This window comes from Odocoileus virginianus, chromosome 17, assembly GCF_023699985.2.
Source record: "Odocoileus virginianus isolate 20LAN1187 ecotype Illinois chromosome 17, Ovbor_1.2, whole genome shotgun sequence".
Classification (NCBI taxonomy): Eukaryota; Metazoa; Chordata; class Mammalia; order Artiodactyla; family Cervidae; genus Odocoileus; species Odocoileus virginianus.
The window spans coordinates 14,414,431-14,428,843 of NC_069690.1; the positions used below are offsets into that span (position 1 = coordinate 14,414,431).

At 57.3% G+C, this 14,413-nt stretch overlaps 1 protein-coding gene across 1 annotated transcript in view; it reads right to left on the reverse strand.

Moving 5' to 3' along the window:
- Positions 1-396: 396 nt before the first annotated feature.
- The window catches only part of TMEM132E (transmembrane protein 132E), a 58,931-nt gene continuing 44,914 nt past the window's right edge, over positions 397-14,413 (reverse strand). Inside the window, exons 2-9 of the mRNA XM_070478697.1 lie at positions 13,156-14,086; positions 11,023-11,169; positions 10,576-10,768; positions 9,745-9,888; positions 6,692-6,897; positions 4,553-4,838; positions 3,501-3,692; positions 397-2,534 (exon numbers count right to left, since the gene is read on the reverse strand). Of these exons, the coding sequence (XP_070334798.1) occupies positions 1,479-2,534; positions 3,501-3,692; positions 4,553-4,838; positions 6,692-6,897; positions 9,745-9,888; positions 10,576-10,768; positions 11,023-11,169; positions 13,156-14,086 (3,155 nt within the window). The 3' untranslated portion in view covers positions 397-1,478. The remainder of the gene's footprint in view (positions 2,535-3,500; positions 3,693-4,552; positions 4,839-6,691; positions 6,898-9,744; positions 9,889-10,575; positions 10,769-11,022; positions 11,170-13,155; positions 14,087-14,413) is intronic.

The window sequence follows — 14,413 nt, forward strand, 5'->3', positions numbered from 1 at the left end:
AGAGGTTGACGGTGACAAGGAGGATCACCCTCTGAAACCTGGACTTAAGGCAGAGGAGGAAACTGGAGCGAGCTCAGCTGTGCACACAGCCCTCTCACCGCTCTCCTTATTTTTCTGCCCCCCTACCCCTCTCCTAGAGGAGGCATCTCTTTATGAGGGCACACTTCTGGGTCTACCAGTCCTCCATCCCCGTGTGAGCATCCTTCCAGCACCCTGGGAGTCTAAAGGGACGCGGATGTCGGAGAAGGAGGCACAGAACCACAGGTGGCTCAGCAGTGTTTCCACCTCACATGGTTTAGTGTGACCTCCGTGTGTGTGTGTGTGTGTGTGTGTATACGTGCGCGTGTGCACGCACCTGTACCGCAAGGAAGGGACACACAGCCAGCCACCACATACTGTCTGTTCTCCGGGAGCTGCTGCCCCACCCCCAGTCTTGTTGCCTCCGTTTATTTAAGAAAAATCTGACACAGTGGTGGGTAGAACCCGAGAGAAGGGCGGCCGTGGGATGGGGTCGGGGAGCCGCGGCTCCCTCTGCCTTGCTCATCCCACAGTCCTTCCCAGCAGTTGCCTGGTGCCCTCGCCCCCTCCCACGGGACGCCGCCCGGTGGGGGAGTGGGTGGCCACCCCTGCAGAGAGGAAGGAGGGGTGGGCGGAGCAGGAGGGGCGGCTAAGGCGTGGTGTTGATCTTGCTGAGGGGTGGGCGGGAGGCACCCAGGGCTCCTGGGCGCCCAGACCACAGTGCTCTGGGGTGGACCCACGACTCCTCCCCCTGAGGGCCTGCCCACAGCCCTTGGGGGCAGAGGATGGAGTCCTGAGATCTCAGAGAGGGGCCTGGCTTGACCCCAGCCTTCTCTATAGAGTCAGCTCCCAGATCTTAGGGAGGGACTGGCGGGGGGGCACCCGGAAGCCAGCAGATGCTACAAACATTCCCTGCTCCCCCCAGATGTTTTATCCACAGCAAGATCCTTGGCAGGGCAGGCAGCCGCTGCCTCCCCACCCTGCAGGACAGAAATCCCTGAATATGGTTTGAGAAAAGTCTTTGTGCAGCTTGTAACACAAGGCTCCCCCCAGAACCGCGCCCCCGCCGCCCCCCTACATGGGGGAAGCAGGAGACAAGGGGGGCGGGGCCCTCGGCCCAAGCTTGACTTCCATGCCCCCCACTTGGGGCAGGGGGGCTGTCTAAGACGGGAGGAGGGTTGGAAAGGGGAGAAGGAAGGTTGGGATTGCTTTCCTCGTAGCCAGCTCCAGGAGGAAGGCGCCTCCACCTTTGGGGGCAGAGGAGGGTGAGGGTGAGGCGGGGAGGAAGGACCACCGTGGTGCAGGGGGCGGCCCTCCCCACCCCGGAGGAGCAAAGCTGCAGGGGCCGGACTATAAAATCCACTCGCGCCGGCCCACATCACATGTGAGCAGCGTCCCGGCTGAGACTCACACAGAGCCCACCCTGCCCTGATGGGGCGGGGGGAGTCGGGACCCCACCTCTACGCAATCTCTTTGATTCTGCGCATGTAATTGTGCAGGTCAGGGGGCGGGGCGGGCCGCGTGGTGCCTGTCACATCCGGGCAGCCCCAGCCCAGGTCCTCTTCGTCTTCCTCGTCCTCTTCGCCGGCGGGCACCGAGTCATAGGCCAGCTCCTCCGAGGGCAGCGTGGTGAAGGTGGTGAACTTGACCCGCTTGCGCTTGGAGGTGGGCGAGCTGGCGGGGTCCTCGGCCTGGTCCCGGGCCGAGCCGCCCGAGGAGCCGTCGCCCCGCCCGTGCACCTGACTCTGGACGCTGGTCTGCGAGCTGCCGCTGCTGTGGTGATCACCGTGGCAGCAGGCGGGCACGGTCTCCATCGGGTTGCTGGCGGGCGGCGACAGCTCCCCCTGCACCCGCAGCGGCTGCCCGTTGCCCAGGAACACCCAGTGGTGAGAGTGGTCCATGCTGGTCTGGCCCTCGGGAGGGATGCGCTTGTGCCGGTAGCGCAGCACAAAGACGATGCAGTTGATGAGGAAGACGAGGATGGCCAGGCAGAAGACGCCCAGCAGCGCGTACATGCCAATCTCCAGGTCCGTCAGCCCCCGGGGCATCTGCAGGAAGCCGGTGGGCAGCGGCAGGAAGTCTTCCGTGGGTGGCACAGCTGGGCTGACAGTGCCAGGGCCCGCGGCCTCAGGTCGGGGTCCCGCCGTGCCCGGCGGGCCAGCTCCCCGGGCCTCGTCCTCGCCCCCGCCGGGCCCTGGCTGGCTGGGGCCCGGGTAGTCGTAGGTGGGGTCCTCCTCGTCTCGCCCAAAGTGCACCCGCAGGCCCACGGGGGTCGTGGCCAGCACACTCTTGCGCTTGGTCTTCTGGCAGCTCTCGGCGATGGTGAGCTCCGCGCGGAGCAGCTCCCCGGCCCCCTCGGCTTCCGCCACCACCAGTGGAAAGGCCCGGTCCTGGGTCACCGTGGCCACGCGCTCGTCCAGACTGCTCACCAGCAGCCCGTAGTCCCGGGGGCTGTAGAGCGAGAGTGGGGCCGTGGTGCCATCGCTGTAGGAGAGCCAGAGGCTCAGGAGGGCTTCCTGGAGGTGGAGGAGCAGGAGAGGACAGGAGTCAGAGAACTCTTAGGGCTGGCTTCCCTGCTAGATCCTGAGCTCCCTGAGGGTGGGGCCAAGGTGCTCTGGCTCCCTGCTGTATTCCCAGCGCTGGAACAGAGCCTGGCTAGTGACCAGTGCTTGGAACCATTATCTGCATGGGAGTTCTTCTTTGGAGGTGGTGGAGAGGGTACATAGAAGTTTATAGACTTGTGCTTCCCTGAGAATATCCTCACGCACTTCACCCTTCTCCCCTGGATGAGCTGATGGTAAATCCCACCTTGGGTCTAACACGAATACTCCTTCCTGCTCTAGAAGCCACACCCCATCTCCATGCCTGACTTTGGGATCACCCCCAGCAGACACGTGGACATCGAGAACACAACATACTCAACCTCAGCCTTGTCCTCTGTGTCTTAAATCTCCTGAGAACCGACCTCCTTGTGGATGAAAAAGCAGGGCCCAGAGACAAGCCACTGGCCTGGGGTCACAAAGCAAGTTGAAGCAGAGAACTCCTGAGTCCTGACTTCTGGCTTGGTGCTCAAGACCCATCTTCGCCCTCCCTGTGACCCCACATGTAACTTTTCACCTTAGTCCCACGGCCAGTGTCCTGGTGTATCTGTGGGGAGGGGGAGCTGTAGTTGCGGCAGGGAGGGGCAGTCCAGAGATGGGGGAGGGTAATTCCTGGGGGTGGAGGAAAAGTTAATGGGCCCTCTGAGAATCCAGGAGGGAACCCTCCACTGGAACGCCTAGTGGCAGCAGGTGCAGGAAGCAGGACCTTGGCTAGACTCTTATGCAGATGGCAGGGGGTGGGGTGGGGCAGGCTTGCCGGGCATGAAGAGTAAACGGATCTTCCATTATCAGAGCCCTAATCTGGGGGACCCACAGCCAGAACCTGCAGGTTCTCCTTCCACACTCCAAGCCCCGAGGCTGGCCAGTTGGGCATTCGGTTACCTGCTTGAGGAAGCTGAGGGTCTGCTGGGCGGCGGCAGTGGCCAGGATGGTGTGGCTGCTCCCAGGGCTGGGTCGCAGGGAGAGGGCGAGGCTGGCCACCACCTGGGCCTGCAGCTGTGTGATGCTGACCTTCTCCTCCGTCACCGTCAGCAGCGTCTCCCCGAGAACGGACTCCGTCAGGGGGGACACCACCTGCAGCAGGGTGGGGTGAAAGTGGGTGAGAGCCAAGAAAGCGGGACCGCCCCCCCAGATCCCCAACCAGGGAGGAATCTGCAACCAGGAGGAGGGTCCAGAGGTAAAGTGAGGGTCAAGGACTCACAGGAGCACAGATGAGAGGGGTGGGTTGAGTTTTAAAGAAAGCAACAGCCCTCCCCCCTGCCCCCACAGTGGTAAATAGCAGTTGGTGGTCAGCCTTGATGTCAGGGAGACAAAAGGGACTGGTGGGAACTGGGGCAAATGGGAGAATTCGTGCCCATGTCAAAAAGGCATCAGTACTGACTCCAGCTGATGACTGCAGGTCGGAATGCAGACCCAGTGTTGCCAGATTCATACTTTGTAAAATCAGAAATTTATATTTAAAAAAAAAAGAGGGAAACCTCCCAATTTTTAAATGGTGGATCCATTGGTTTATAAACCAAGTATGTCTACAAGCATATTTCAGCCCATGGGTCACTATTTATAATCCTTTAGGTGGATGATATCTGCCCAGGCACCCAGTTATCAAGGAGGAAGGTCAAAGTTGAGTTCCTAGATCTCCATGATTTCGTTTTCTGGCCTCTGGGTTGGCTAAGCCCTTCCTCCCGCCCCCCGCTCCCCATCCCCATCTACTCAGGGACCACATTGAGCCATGCGAGGTTGATGAGCCTGGGAGAGAGAACCTTCACCAAGGTGAAGTTGACCTTGACCTTCGATGATGGAATTTCCAGCAAAAGGGCAGGTGGGGAAGCAAGTGTGTCTCGGGGGTCATCTGAGGTTACTCCCTGAGGCTGAGGCCCCAGAAATCCTGTCTTGGGGATGTCTGTGTCATGGCACACTCCCTGCCCCATGCCTACCTTGAAGGGAGTGGTGCCCGGCTCCAGCCCAGCCAGCGTGCTGCTGTCTACCATGCGTGCCACGCGGGGGTCACCCACCCGCATGAAGTCACTGACCAGGTCGGTGACCTCCACCAGCCAATCCGGGCCCAGCATGGTGACCACCTGGTCAGTGCCCTCCGATGACGTCGTGTGGAACTGGGTGAAAACCTGCAGGGTGGCGTGCTGGTACTGCAGGGTGCAGCCACGACTCGCGCTCTGGGGCCGCTCCTCCTCCTCATCCTCATCCTCGCTCTCCCGGGCTGACCTGGGTGGGAGAGGCCAGAGTTCAGGGCTCCCCACCTCGGCTTGGACCCGCACACGTCCCACTCTCTCCGTTGCCCCGCCGGCCCCTCCCCTGCTTCCGTGCGTGGAAGCCTGGGCTCATCCCTTCTGTCTCTGCCAAGCTTGAAGCCCAGAGCCCCAGGCTTTGCTCTCCTAGATGGGTATCTTCTTGACCCTCCCCATCCACTCCAGCTCCCTCTCCACCCCTGCTTGGCTGAATCCACACCTGTGACTAGCTGGCATCAAATATCAGCAAATACTGCCTCTTTCTCAGCACTGGGCACGTGCTGGGGCCTGGGCTCAGCTCTAAATTGGAGCAAAGGCAATCCTTGCTCAAGCGCCAGCAGGCTTAGCTGCCTCGTGTCCAACAGCTGTGTGGCAGGCAGAATTTGGATGTTTAGCTGATGAGATTTCCAAGCGGCATGTGGGAGGTGTGTCCTGGCTTCCTCTGACTGCTCACAGCGAAATGCAAGAGGAGAGGGATAAAGGGAGGGAGGAACTGGCAAACAAAAGGGAACCCAGACTTGACAACTGGGGAAATTCTCAAACTCTCCAGATTGCCAAATGTGAAAATCAGCAGGTTCAGCCAGGAAAGCAGGCTTTGGAGAGAGAGAAGGTGTGGCTAGTGCTTCAGAAGGATCAAACCACTGGAATATTCATTCACATAGAGGGTTCTTTAACTTATGTTAACTAATTTAATCCTCACAGTGGTCCTCTGAGTTAAGTGTTAATGTGCCCATTTCAGAGATGAGGAAACTGAGGCACAGTAGCCTCAGGTTGCCCAGTTAGCAAATGGCACCGTCAGAATTTCAATCCAGGCCATCTGGCTTCAGAATTCTGGTTAATTCTGATAACGAATGAGAGTCTGGCATGCTAACTAGTTATGAGACCCAGGTGGCCAGTGTTCAAACTTTATAGGGTTAGGGTCCTCACTACTCAAAGCAGTTTCAGCATCACCCAGAAGCTGACCTGAAATGCAGACTTACAAGCCACTTCCCAGGTTCACAGAATCAGAATCTGCATTTTAACAGTGTCCTCAGGTAATTCATGTGCAAGTTTGAGAGGCTCTGGTCGACACCGCCTTGCTTTTCCAAATCTCTGCAGAATTGAGCTGAGCCCAACTCTCACTGTACCACCCGCGTCTCTCCCCAGCCCCACCGCTCCCGTGCTAAGCTGCCTTGCCATCCTGCCTCTCTTCTCTCCCCTGCTGGCTTTTCTCTCCAGCAGCGATGAGTGGGTGAGTGAGCATGCTGAGTACCCATGGGCCTGCCCCACAGATGCGCACATATCCAGGTGTGTGAGCCTGGATCCCAGTGAGGGGGCCTAGTGTAAAGTCACTGTGTACCTGGCTGATGTACTCACAAGTGTGCCCCTACTGTGCCCGGGCTGGGGCATGCATGCACAGTTGTGGGTGTGCCTGTGTTGGTGTTTCTACTCCATTCTGTCTGCTCCTTGACTGCTACCGGGCCAACTCCTTTTTCACTTATCCTTTAAAACTTAGCTCCAGAGTCACCTCCTCCAGGAAGCCTGCTTTGATTTCTCCTGGAGGAAGAGATGGATTTTTGCTTGGTGCCACTTGACTCTTTACACTCAGGGCTTCCCCCATCCACTGCTCAGCAGCATATATATGATGGCTTCCCTGATGGACCCAGAGCTTGGCTGGCTCAGGCTCTGGCCACACTGACCCCCTCCCCCCATCAGGGCCTGGCACACAGTAGCTGCTCCATAAAAGTTTGTTGATTGCATAACCGACCTGCAGACTCTGTACACCTAGGGTCTTAACACACACATGCAGATGAGTCTCCCCAACATCTGTGGTGTGTGGCGGGGCCGTACCTCCGGTCGGGAAGGATAGGAACCCTCCAGCCCTTCACTTGGCTGAGGCGGGCATCCGAGAGCTCGATGTGCAGGGGCAGCTTGGGCACCCAGACAGTCATTTCCAGGGGGGCGTTGAGGACGTCGTAGCGGAAGGTGACCCTGGCGTTCATGGACCCGCGGGATTCCTTTCCGCTGACAAACACATAGTCACAGCTGCTGGATACCTGGGGGTGGGGCGTGGGGAGAGAACCTGGTTGACCTATTTTGCCCTACAGGTCATCCTGAGGGGCAGCGCAGGGGAGGGACTTCATTCTAACCTGGAAAGTCAGCCAGGAGCCCATTGGACAGAGAAAGTGCCAGTCACAGGAGGCTGAAGGGGCGGGGCGGGTGGGAGAAGGCTCCTAATTTAATTCCTCTGGGAGGAGGTGTCAGCTTTCACTGTCTCCAGAGATCATCTCTTAGTGGCTCCTGTGGGAGTTTTTTGCTCCCTGGCAAGAAGTCAATGTGCCATTCCTTTGAAAGGGGCTGCTTCTGATGGGCCAGGCCACACCAAGTCTGCAAGCTGAGGGTCCCCTGCACTGGCTCCCCTCCAGCATGACCGCCTGGGCTCTGGAGCAGGTGTCTGCCGGGCAGAGTCCTCCACAAGACAGAGGCGTGACCTGTCCTGAGCAGGACACTGGGGTGTGACTGGGTGGGGAGGAAGTCATGGAGGAGAGGGTGGCGGAAGGGCAGGCCCACAGCTCCTCCAAGGTGCCTCTGGCCCCGAGGCTCCGGGCAGATGGGCCAGCTCGTTAATTTCAGGAAGGGGGTGGTTCCAGCCAGAGGTGGAGGTGAGGGAAAGAGAGCGGGAATTTCAGGACCAGAGAACCCTAAGCACAGATAGATGGATGACTGCCACCAATGGGAGGGGATTTTTTGCAAATGCATGCCCACCGGGACACCACCTTGCATTCTTAGAGGTTCCCTGGGTGTGCATATGCTCGCTGAACACATCTTGGCGGACAGCTGTGCCCTCTCACCGAGGTGTCCGTGCCAGTACTTCAGGGTAGATGCAATTGGTGTATGTGGAAGTGCCCATGCATACACCTGGCACGCCTGGAGAGAGTCCTGCGTGCAACGCATTTAGGTGCCTCTACCAGTGCACACCCGGGGTGCCCATCCCTGAGTTTGGAGGAGGGTGGATCAGGTAGCCTGTAGGCTGATGCCACCCCGAAGGCTCCAGTGGGGGTGGGGAGGGGGCTGAGACAGCGGCTCATCTGTGGAGAGGAGCCCCTGAGGTCCCAAGCTCCTTCAAGCTTTCTTAATCACCTGGGTGCGGGGGTGGGTGGAGGGGCGTGGGATGGCGACCCTGCCAGAAATGCTCATTTCCCACTTTGGAAGGCAGAGAATTCCAGCTGAAGGCTGGCAGATCCCATTTAGAATGTTGGCAAACTCCAGAAAGAACCTGGGCATATTTCGCTGAGATTGGAAACTAATTCCATTTAGAATCTTTGCTAATTCCCTTTGGTGTCTAAGCCACGGTGACCCTTCTGGTCCACTCTGGGGTGAGGCTGGGGGAGTCTGGCTGGCAGAGGAAGGGGCTGGGTGGGGGGCAGCCCACTTCTCCCCATCCCAGCCTGCCAGCAGTGGACAGCCCCATGGGCCTGGGCAAGGCTTCGAGTCCTCAGGAGGCTGTGGGGGTGTGGTACCCAGCCATCTGCTCTGGCTCACTCTGGGGATGTTATTCCTGAATGCGGGGGAAGGAGGAGGTGCGCCTCGGGCACCCCCATTCCTGGAGGGATCTAGTACAGAGCGTGGAGAGAGAGAGCACACATTCTCAGGGAGGGAGAAGGAAATTCATATCCCCGGTGCCCCTGCTGAAGGATTTACAGGAACAGAGACAGATCCTGCTGTCTGATCATTTGATTTTGACACCAGCTGGAGGCTGCCATGGCAAGCAGCTCGCCCATGCCAGGTACCAGAGCTGGATGCCTCTTGCATCACTGCCCACTCCACTGCCTTCTCCCCACATCTCACCCATGACTGCTGTCTAAAGCCAGGGGAAATCCGAAGGCCTTCCGGGGGGAGGTGGCAAACTGGGAGGGATGGCCTTCACTCCATGGAGGGTGTTCGGCCCAGAGGGGGTCTCTGGGGAGGAGCTCAGGGACAGGTCTTTGGGAGTTGGAGGGATTGCAGTGGGTGTTCCCAGAGTGGGTCCTCTCATACGACCTTCACTCCTGGCCTAACTCATGAGCTGCTTCTTCTTAATTTTTATAATATTTTAAATATTTATTTATTTTTAATACTATTAAATTTAATATTTAAATAATAGAAAAAGAAAATAAATTTATAAATAAATTCATTTATAAAATAAATTATTATATTATTTTATTATCATATTATTATATTAAAAATAAGTTTATTATAAAATAAAATATAAAATTTATAAAATAAATAAAATAAAATAATTTAAATAAACGTTTAACAATGTTATTAAATATTTTTAGTATTTATTTATTTATTTATTTATTTATCCACATCGAGTCTTAGTTGCTGTGTGCAGGCTTCTCTAGTTACTATTCATGGGCATAGTTGCCCCACGGCACATGGGATCCTAGTTCCCCAACCAGGGATCAAACCCACATCCCCGGCACTGCAAAGTGGATTTGTAACCAATGGACCACCAGGGAAATCCCCTAACTCATGTTCTTCTGGAGGCTTCCACCCTGGGCTGGATCTCCATCTATTCACCAGCCCCCAGGTTTAGGGCCTGTCTCTGAGTACCCCCAAGCCCTCCTCCCTTATTGCCTTACCTAATGTTTGCCAGACAGCAGGGCTCCGTAATGACTTGGGGACTGAATTCAAGTTGTCAATGCTGCCTTCTCCCGTTGGCCTGCCGGAAGGTCTCTTCTAGGACCTCCCCTTGCTCAGACTGAACATGGGATGCTCTCTCCCCCATTCCCTACCACTTCCCTCCTCTTGTCTACCAAGGGAACCTGTTTGAGATGTGAATTCCCCTCTCGGTTGGTGTCCTACTCCCCCTGAAGGTCTGAGGTCTTTTTCCCAGGGGCCCCCACCTCCAGGAAGCCCACCTTGATGATGTCCTCATTATCAGATTCGCATTCCACCAGGGCAGAGACATCTAGAACAAGGCCAGTCACCTCGATGGCGATGACCTTGACAGGGATGGCCACTGTCCGGCCCGTTAGAATGGCTGTGTTGATGATCTCTGTGTCCTGCAGGGAGGAGAGGAGGGCGACCTCTGTGAGTTGCCTGAGATCCTCCACTCTCCCAGGACCACCAGCCAAAGCCCCCAGCTCCTGGTTGCCCCCACCCCGCAGAGGCATGTCCTCTTGGAAGGACACCGGTACACAGGCACAGACAGATGCATCCACCCAGCCTCATGTGTCTTCTCTGATGCTCTGCTCCCGTGGACTCCCATGGGTGCCTTCGGGGTCTACCCCACTCTGCTGCCAGAAAACAATGCTTCCCCAATCCCGCACCATCTTTTCAACGTCTTCGATACTCATCCAAACTCAGAATAACATCCAGCACATTTGCCTGGTTCTTCCACATGCCCCTGGGCTGGCTCCACGTCCTCCTGGCCATTCCAGATGCCCCTGGGCTGGTCCCAGACAATCATTCCAGTGCACTCTCCCTAAAACCCATTGCTTCTTGGAACAAACTATTCCCTTTCCCATCACTGCACATTTGTGCACACAATCCCCTGCCTAGAGCACCCTCATCATCTTCTCTGACTGTGTGAGTTCTTCCTCCATGAGCCCTTCAAAGCTCCACTGTATGATCACCTCCTCCAGGAAGCCCCCCACGGTGACGTCTCTCACCTCCGCGCCCCTCAGCAGCTGCTGTCCCACTCCAGCACCGGGCACAGAGCTTGCTTGCCTTCTGCGAGGGCAACTCACCATGGCCAGGGGCAGGATGGCCTGCACGTCCCGCTGGATGACTGTCAGCTCGGTCACGGCCCGCTCCAGGTCCGGCAGGGCTCCATGGCCCCGGTAGTCAATGTGCCACATGATCCTGCGCTTGACTGACTGGCTGGTGAAATTCTCCATCTCAAAGTCCAGCTGCAGAATCTCCAGGGGCCCCTGGCCCTCCCTGAATGGTGGGGGAAGGGACGAGAGCCCAGGAGGAAGGGCTGGGAGCAGCTCCGGAGCTTCGAAACCCTTGCTGGGGACTCTATCCCTCGTTGACGGCCTGCCCCGGGGCCCTCTGAGCCTTCCCCAGCCTGGGGAGTCCCCAGAAACTAAGCCCCAGGCCTTCTGCCGGCTTGGCCTCCTCCATCAAGACTTCCCCTCCCGCTCCCCCGTGGCGTCCTGCAAAGAGCTGGACAGAGGAGCCCCCTGGCTCACCAGGGGGGCAGCGGTGTGCCCTGGGCCCAGGACACATCCACGGTGGCTGTTGAATGCTTGGCCCCAGTCAGCAGCTCCGAGGTCACGTGCCATTGGCCACTCCGTGACTTGGTTCCTAGAAGGGTCACGCCCTTCTTGGCCTTCACCCTGGGACAAAGCAGGAAGAAGAGGCAGAGGGTCAGCCCGGGGTCCCAAGGCTGCCCACCTGGCTGCCACGCTTAGGCTGGGGCTGGGAGAAGGGGGAGTGGGTGAGTAACTTACCCCGAGTTCTAGACTCAAAGCTTGAAACTAATCTGGGGACTCTGGTATCACATAGCTGCAGCCTCTGGCCCTCAGTGGAAGCTGTAGTACCTTCTATTACCTCTCTCCCAGGTCTTGCCATACCTCTATTTGCATACCTTAGTGACAGGGGACTCACTACTTCAGCACACATCACATTGCATTTTCAGAAAGTTCCTAAAAGAAGAAACCTCTTCCCTATATTTAGCTGAAATAGAACAGTCAGGGGCTCTGTTGGGGCAAGGGAGAACAATTCTCCTCCACCCAAATAGACACCTGGGGAGGTGAGCAGGTATTCTCTGAGTCTTCTTTTCGTCAGGCCTTAAAATCTTCAGGGCCTCCAACTCTCAATTTTGGCCATAGTTTCAAGTTACCCATAGCCTAGGACACTCTGAGATATATCTAAAATGTAGTGTCTTCAGCGGTGCTCTAATTAACACTAACTAAAGCAGAATGATTATCACCTCCCTAATTCTACACGCTCTACTCCTATTAATGTGGCCTAAGATCTCTGAGGACTGATTTAACTCACATTCACATTCAGGTATTAATCACTGAATTAGGTATCACCCTGGGCATGGCAACCCAGTCCAGCACTCCTGCCTAGAGAATCCCAAGGACAGAGAAGCCTGGCAGGCTGCAGTCCATACGTTCGCACAGCGTCAGACACAGCTGCAGCTCTCCCAGAATATCTGAACTTCAGGGTAGTACATTTAGCAGAGAAGGCTGGATTAAGGGTGCTGTTTCGGGCCCCATGTATCGTGCTTCGGTTGGAGGGGAGCATTTTGGTGGGGCTTTTCTTATATCCTCAGAATCACTCAGTAAGGCTCAAACCACAGATTCTGCTTGTGAGACGTCATTATATTTTGTGGGGATGTGATATGATTGAAGGCAGTTCTGAATCTGTGAACTGTATCATTCTCAGGGTGTAGAAAAAGCTGGGACTCCCCCCAGATTTTCTCCCAACCCCAAGATTAACCAAATGTCCTGACACATGGACACTCTCCTGTTCGTATTTTGGCTTGCAGTCAAGGGGCTGCTCCCTGATGTCCATTTCTCCTCTTTGGCCTCAGTCTCATTATTTGTAAAATGGGGGAGTTGCACCCACTAATGTCTAAGGGCCCTTCCAGCCCCAGTTCTATCATTTTGGATGTCCTTGTGTTTCCTCTCTACCATGACACTAAAGAAAGCTGAGCGCTGAAGAATTGATGCTTTTGAACTGTGGTGTTGGGGAGGACTCTTGAGAGCCCCTTGGACTGCAAGGAGATCAAACCAGTCAATCATTCTAAAGGAAATCAATCCTGAATATTCATTGAAAGGACTGATGCTAAAGCTGAAGCTCCAATACTTTGGCCACCTGATGCGAAGAACTGACTCATTGGAAAAGACCCTGATGCTGGGAAAGATTGAAGGCAGGAAGAGAAGGGGATGACAGAGGATGAGATGGTTGGATGGCATCATGGGTTCAATAGACAGGAGTTTGAGCAAGCTCCGGGAGTTGGTGATGGACAGGGAGGCCTGGCATGCTGCAGTCCATGGGGTCGCAAAGAGTCAGACATGACTGAGTGGCTGAACTGACCAACCATGACTCTATGTCTGTGAGATAGGGAGGTCAGAGCTGATATTTTGTGGCCATTAGGCAGATGAGAACATTGAGGCTCAGATCAGTGAGCTGCCTTTCTGAAGTTGCTCAAGCGATAAAGGGAAGAACTGAGACTAGGATATTGGAGGAGCAGGTCTGGGCGCGCCCCCTACAGGGTTTTCAGGTGCACATCAGACCTTGGGAGGAGGCCAGCCAGCTCCCCTCCCGCCCCCCTGCGCCCCACACCCCACCTCCCAGCCATAGCCCCCTACCTCAGAGTGAAGTGCTCCAGGCTGGGGCTGGAGGGAGAGGAGGAGTTGGGGGCCAGGTAGAGGACGATGCTGAGCACCTCGCCCGGCTTGAGGGGCCGGTCCGGCAGCCGGATCATCAGGTTGCTGTCCAGCCTGTGCTCCTGAAGGGTCCTCCTGGGGGGCGGGCGGAACAGGCTGATGCTTCCGATGCGCAGCAGCGGGTGCTGGGTGGGGCTCTCGGCCCGGGCCCCCGCTCCGGGTCCGGCGCCCCGGCGGGTCCCCCCACATCCCCCCGACGCATCGGGGGCATGAAGCGTGTAGTAGAGCTCGGCTTGCTGACTCTCCCCGGTCGCCTCGGGCTCCAGCCCATCCGGAGACTTGCGGCGGGCGCTGGGCGGCGCGGCCGGAGCCGGGGGCCCGAACCAGGCCAGGGGCAGCTCGGCCCGCACGAGACAGGTGGCCAGACCCCCGCTGAGGCGGCAGGAGCTCTTGACCTCCCGGGCGTCGCGGAAGGCGTGCAGGCGGACGCAGGGCAGCCGCTCGGTGACGCCGAAGTCATCCCAGTCACGGCCGGCCACGTAGAACAGCACCTGGGCCACGGGCTGCGAGGCGGGCACGCGCGGGTGGACGATGAAGGCGCGCACCTTCCAGCTGACCGTCAGGCGCTCGGGGATGTCCAGAGTGCTGGACGGCTGCAGGAGCTCCCGGGCCACCACCTGGCTGGTGCTGAAGGGCCCCAGGGAGACGTTGAGGACGGGCAGCTCCTTGGTCTGGAACACCACGAAGGGCTCGGAGCGCTGCAGGGAGCCGTTGGCCACCGTGGGCGGCGGGGGCCGCGCCTCGCGCAGGAAGAAGGCCAGTCGCGTGTGCGACAGGCGGTAGCTGATCGGCAGCACCGGGCTGGCCTGAGGCCCTGGCGGACTGGGGCTGGCCGGGTGGGAGCGGCCAGAGGCTGGGGACAGAGAGAAGAAGAGCCCAGAGTGGTCAGGGGAGGGGGCTCTCGGAGCCCAGGGCACCCCAGCCTCTCACCTGGACAGAGGGCTGTCCACTCCCCACCACACCCTGCTCTCCATCCTTGTGGCTCCAAGCCTGGCCCCACCTTTACCGGTGTGTTAATTGCCCTCTTTGCAGATTCCTTCATCCGCGAGGTAAGGGTAAAGCTAATCCCTGTATCAGGCGTTGGGAAGCTTTAAAGAGGCTTTCTCCTCAGGCATCCTCATTTGTAAAATGACTATAAAAATTGTTTCTGCCTCCAAGTGCTCTTGTGAGGACTTACCAA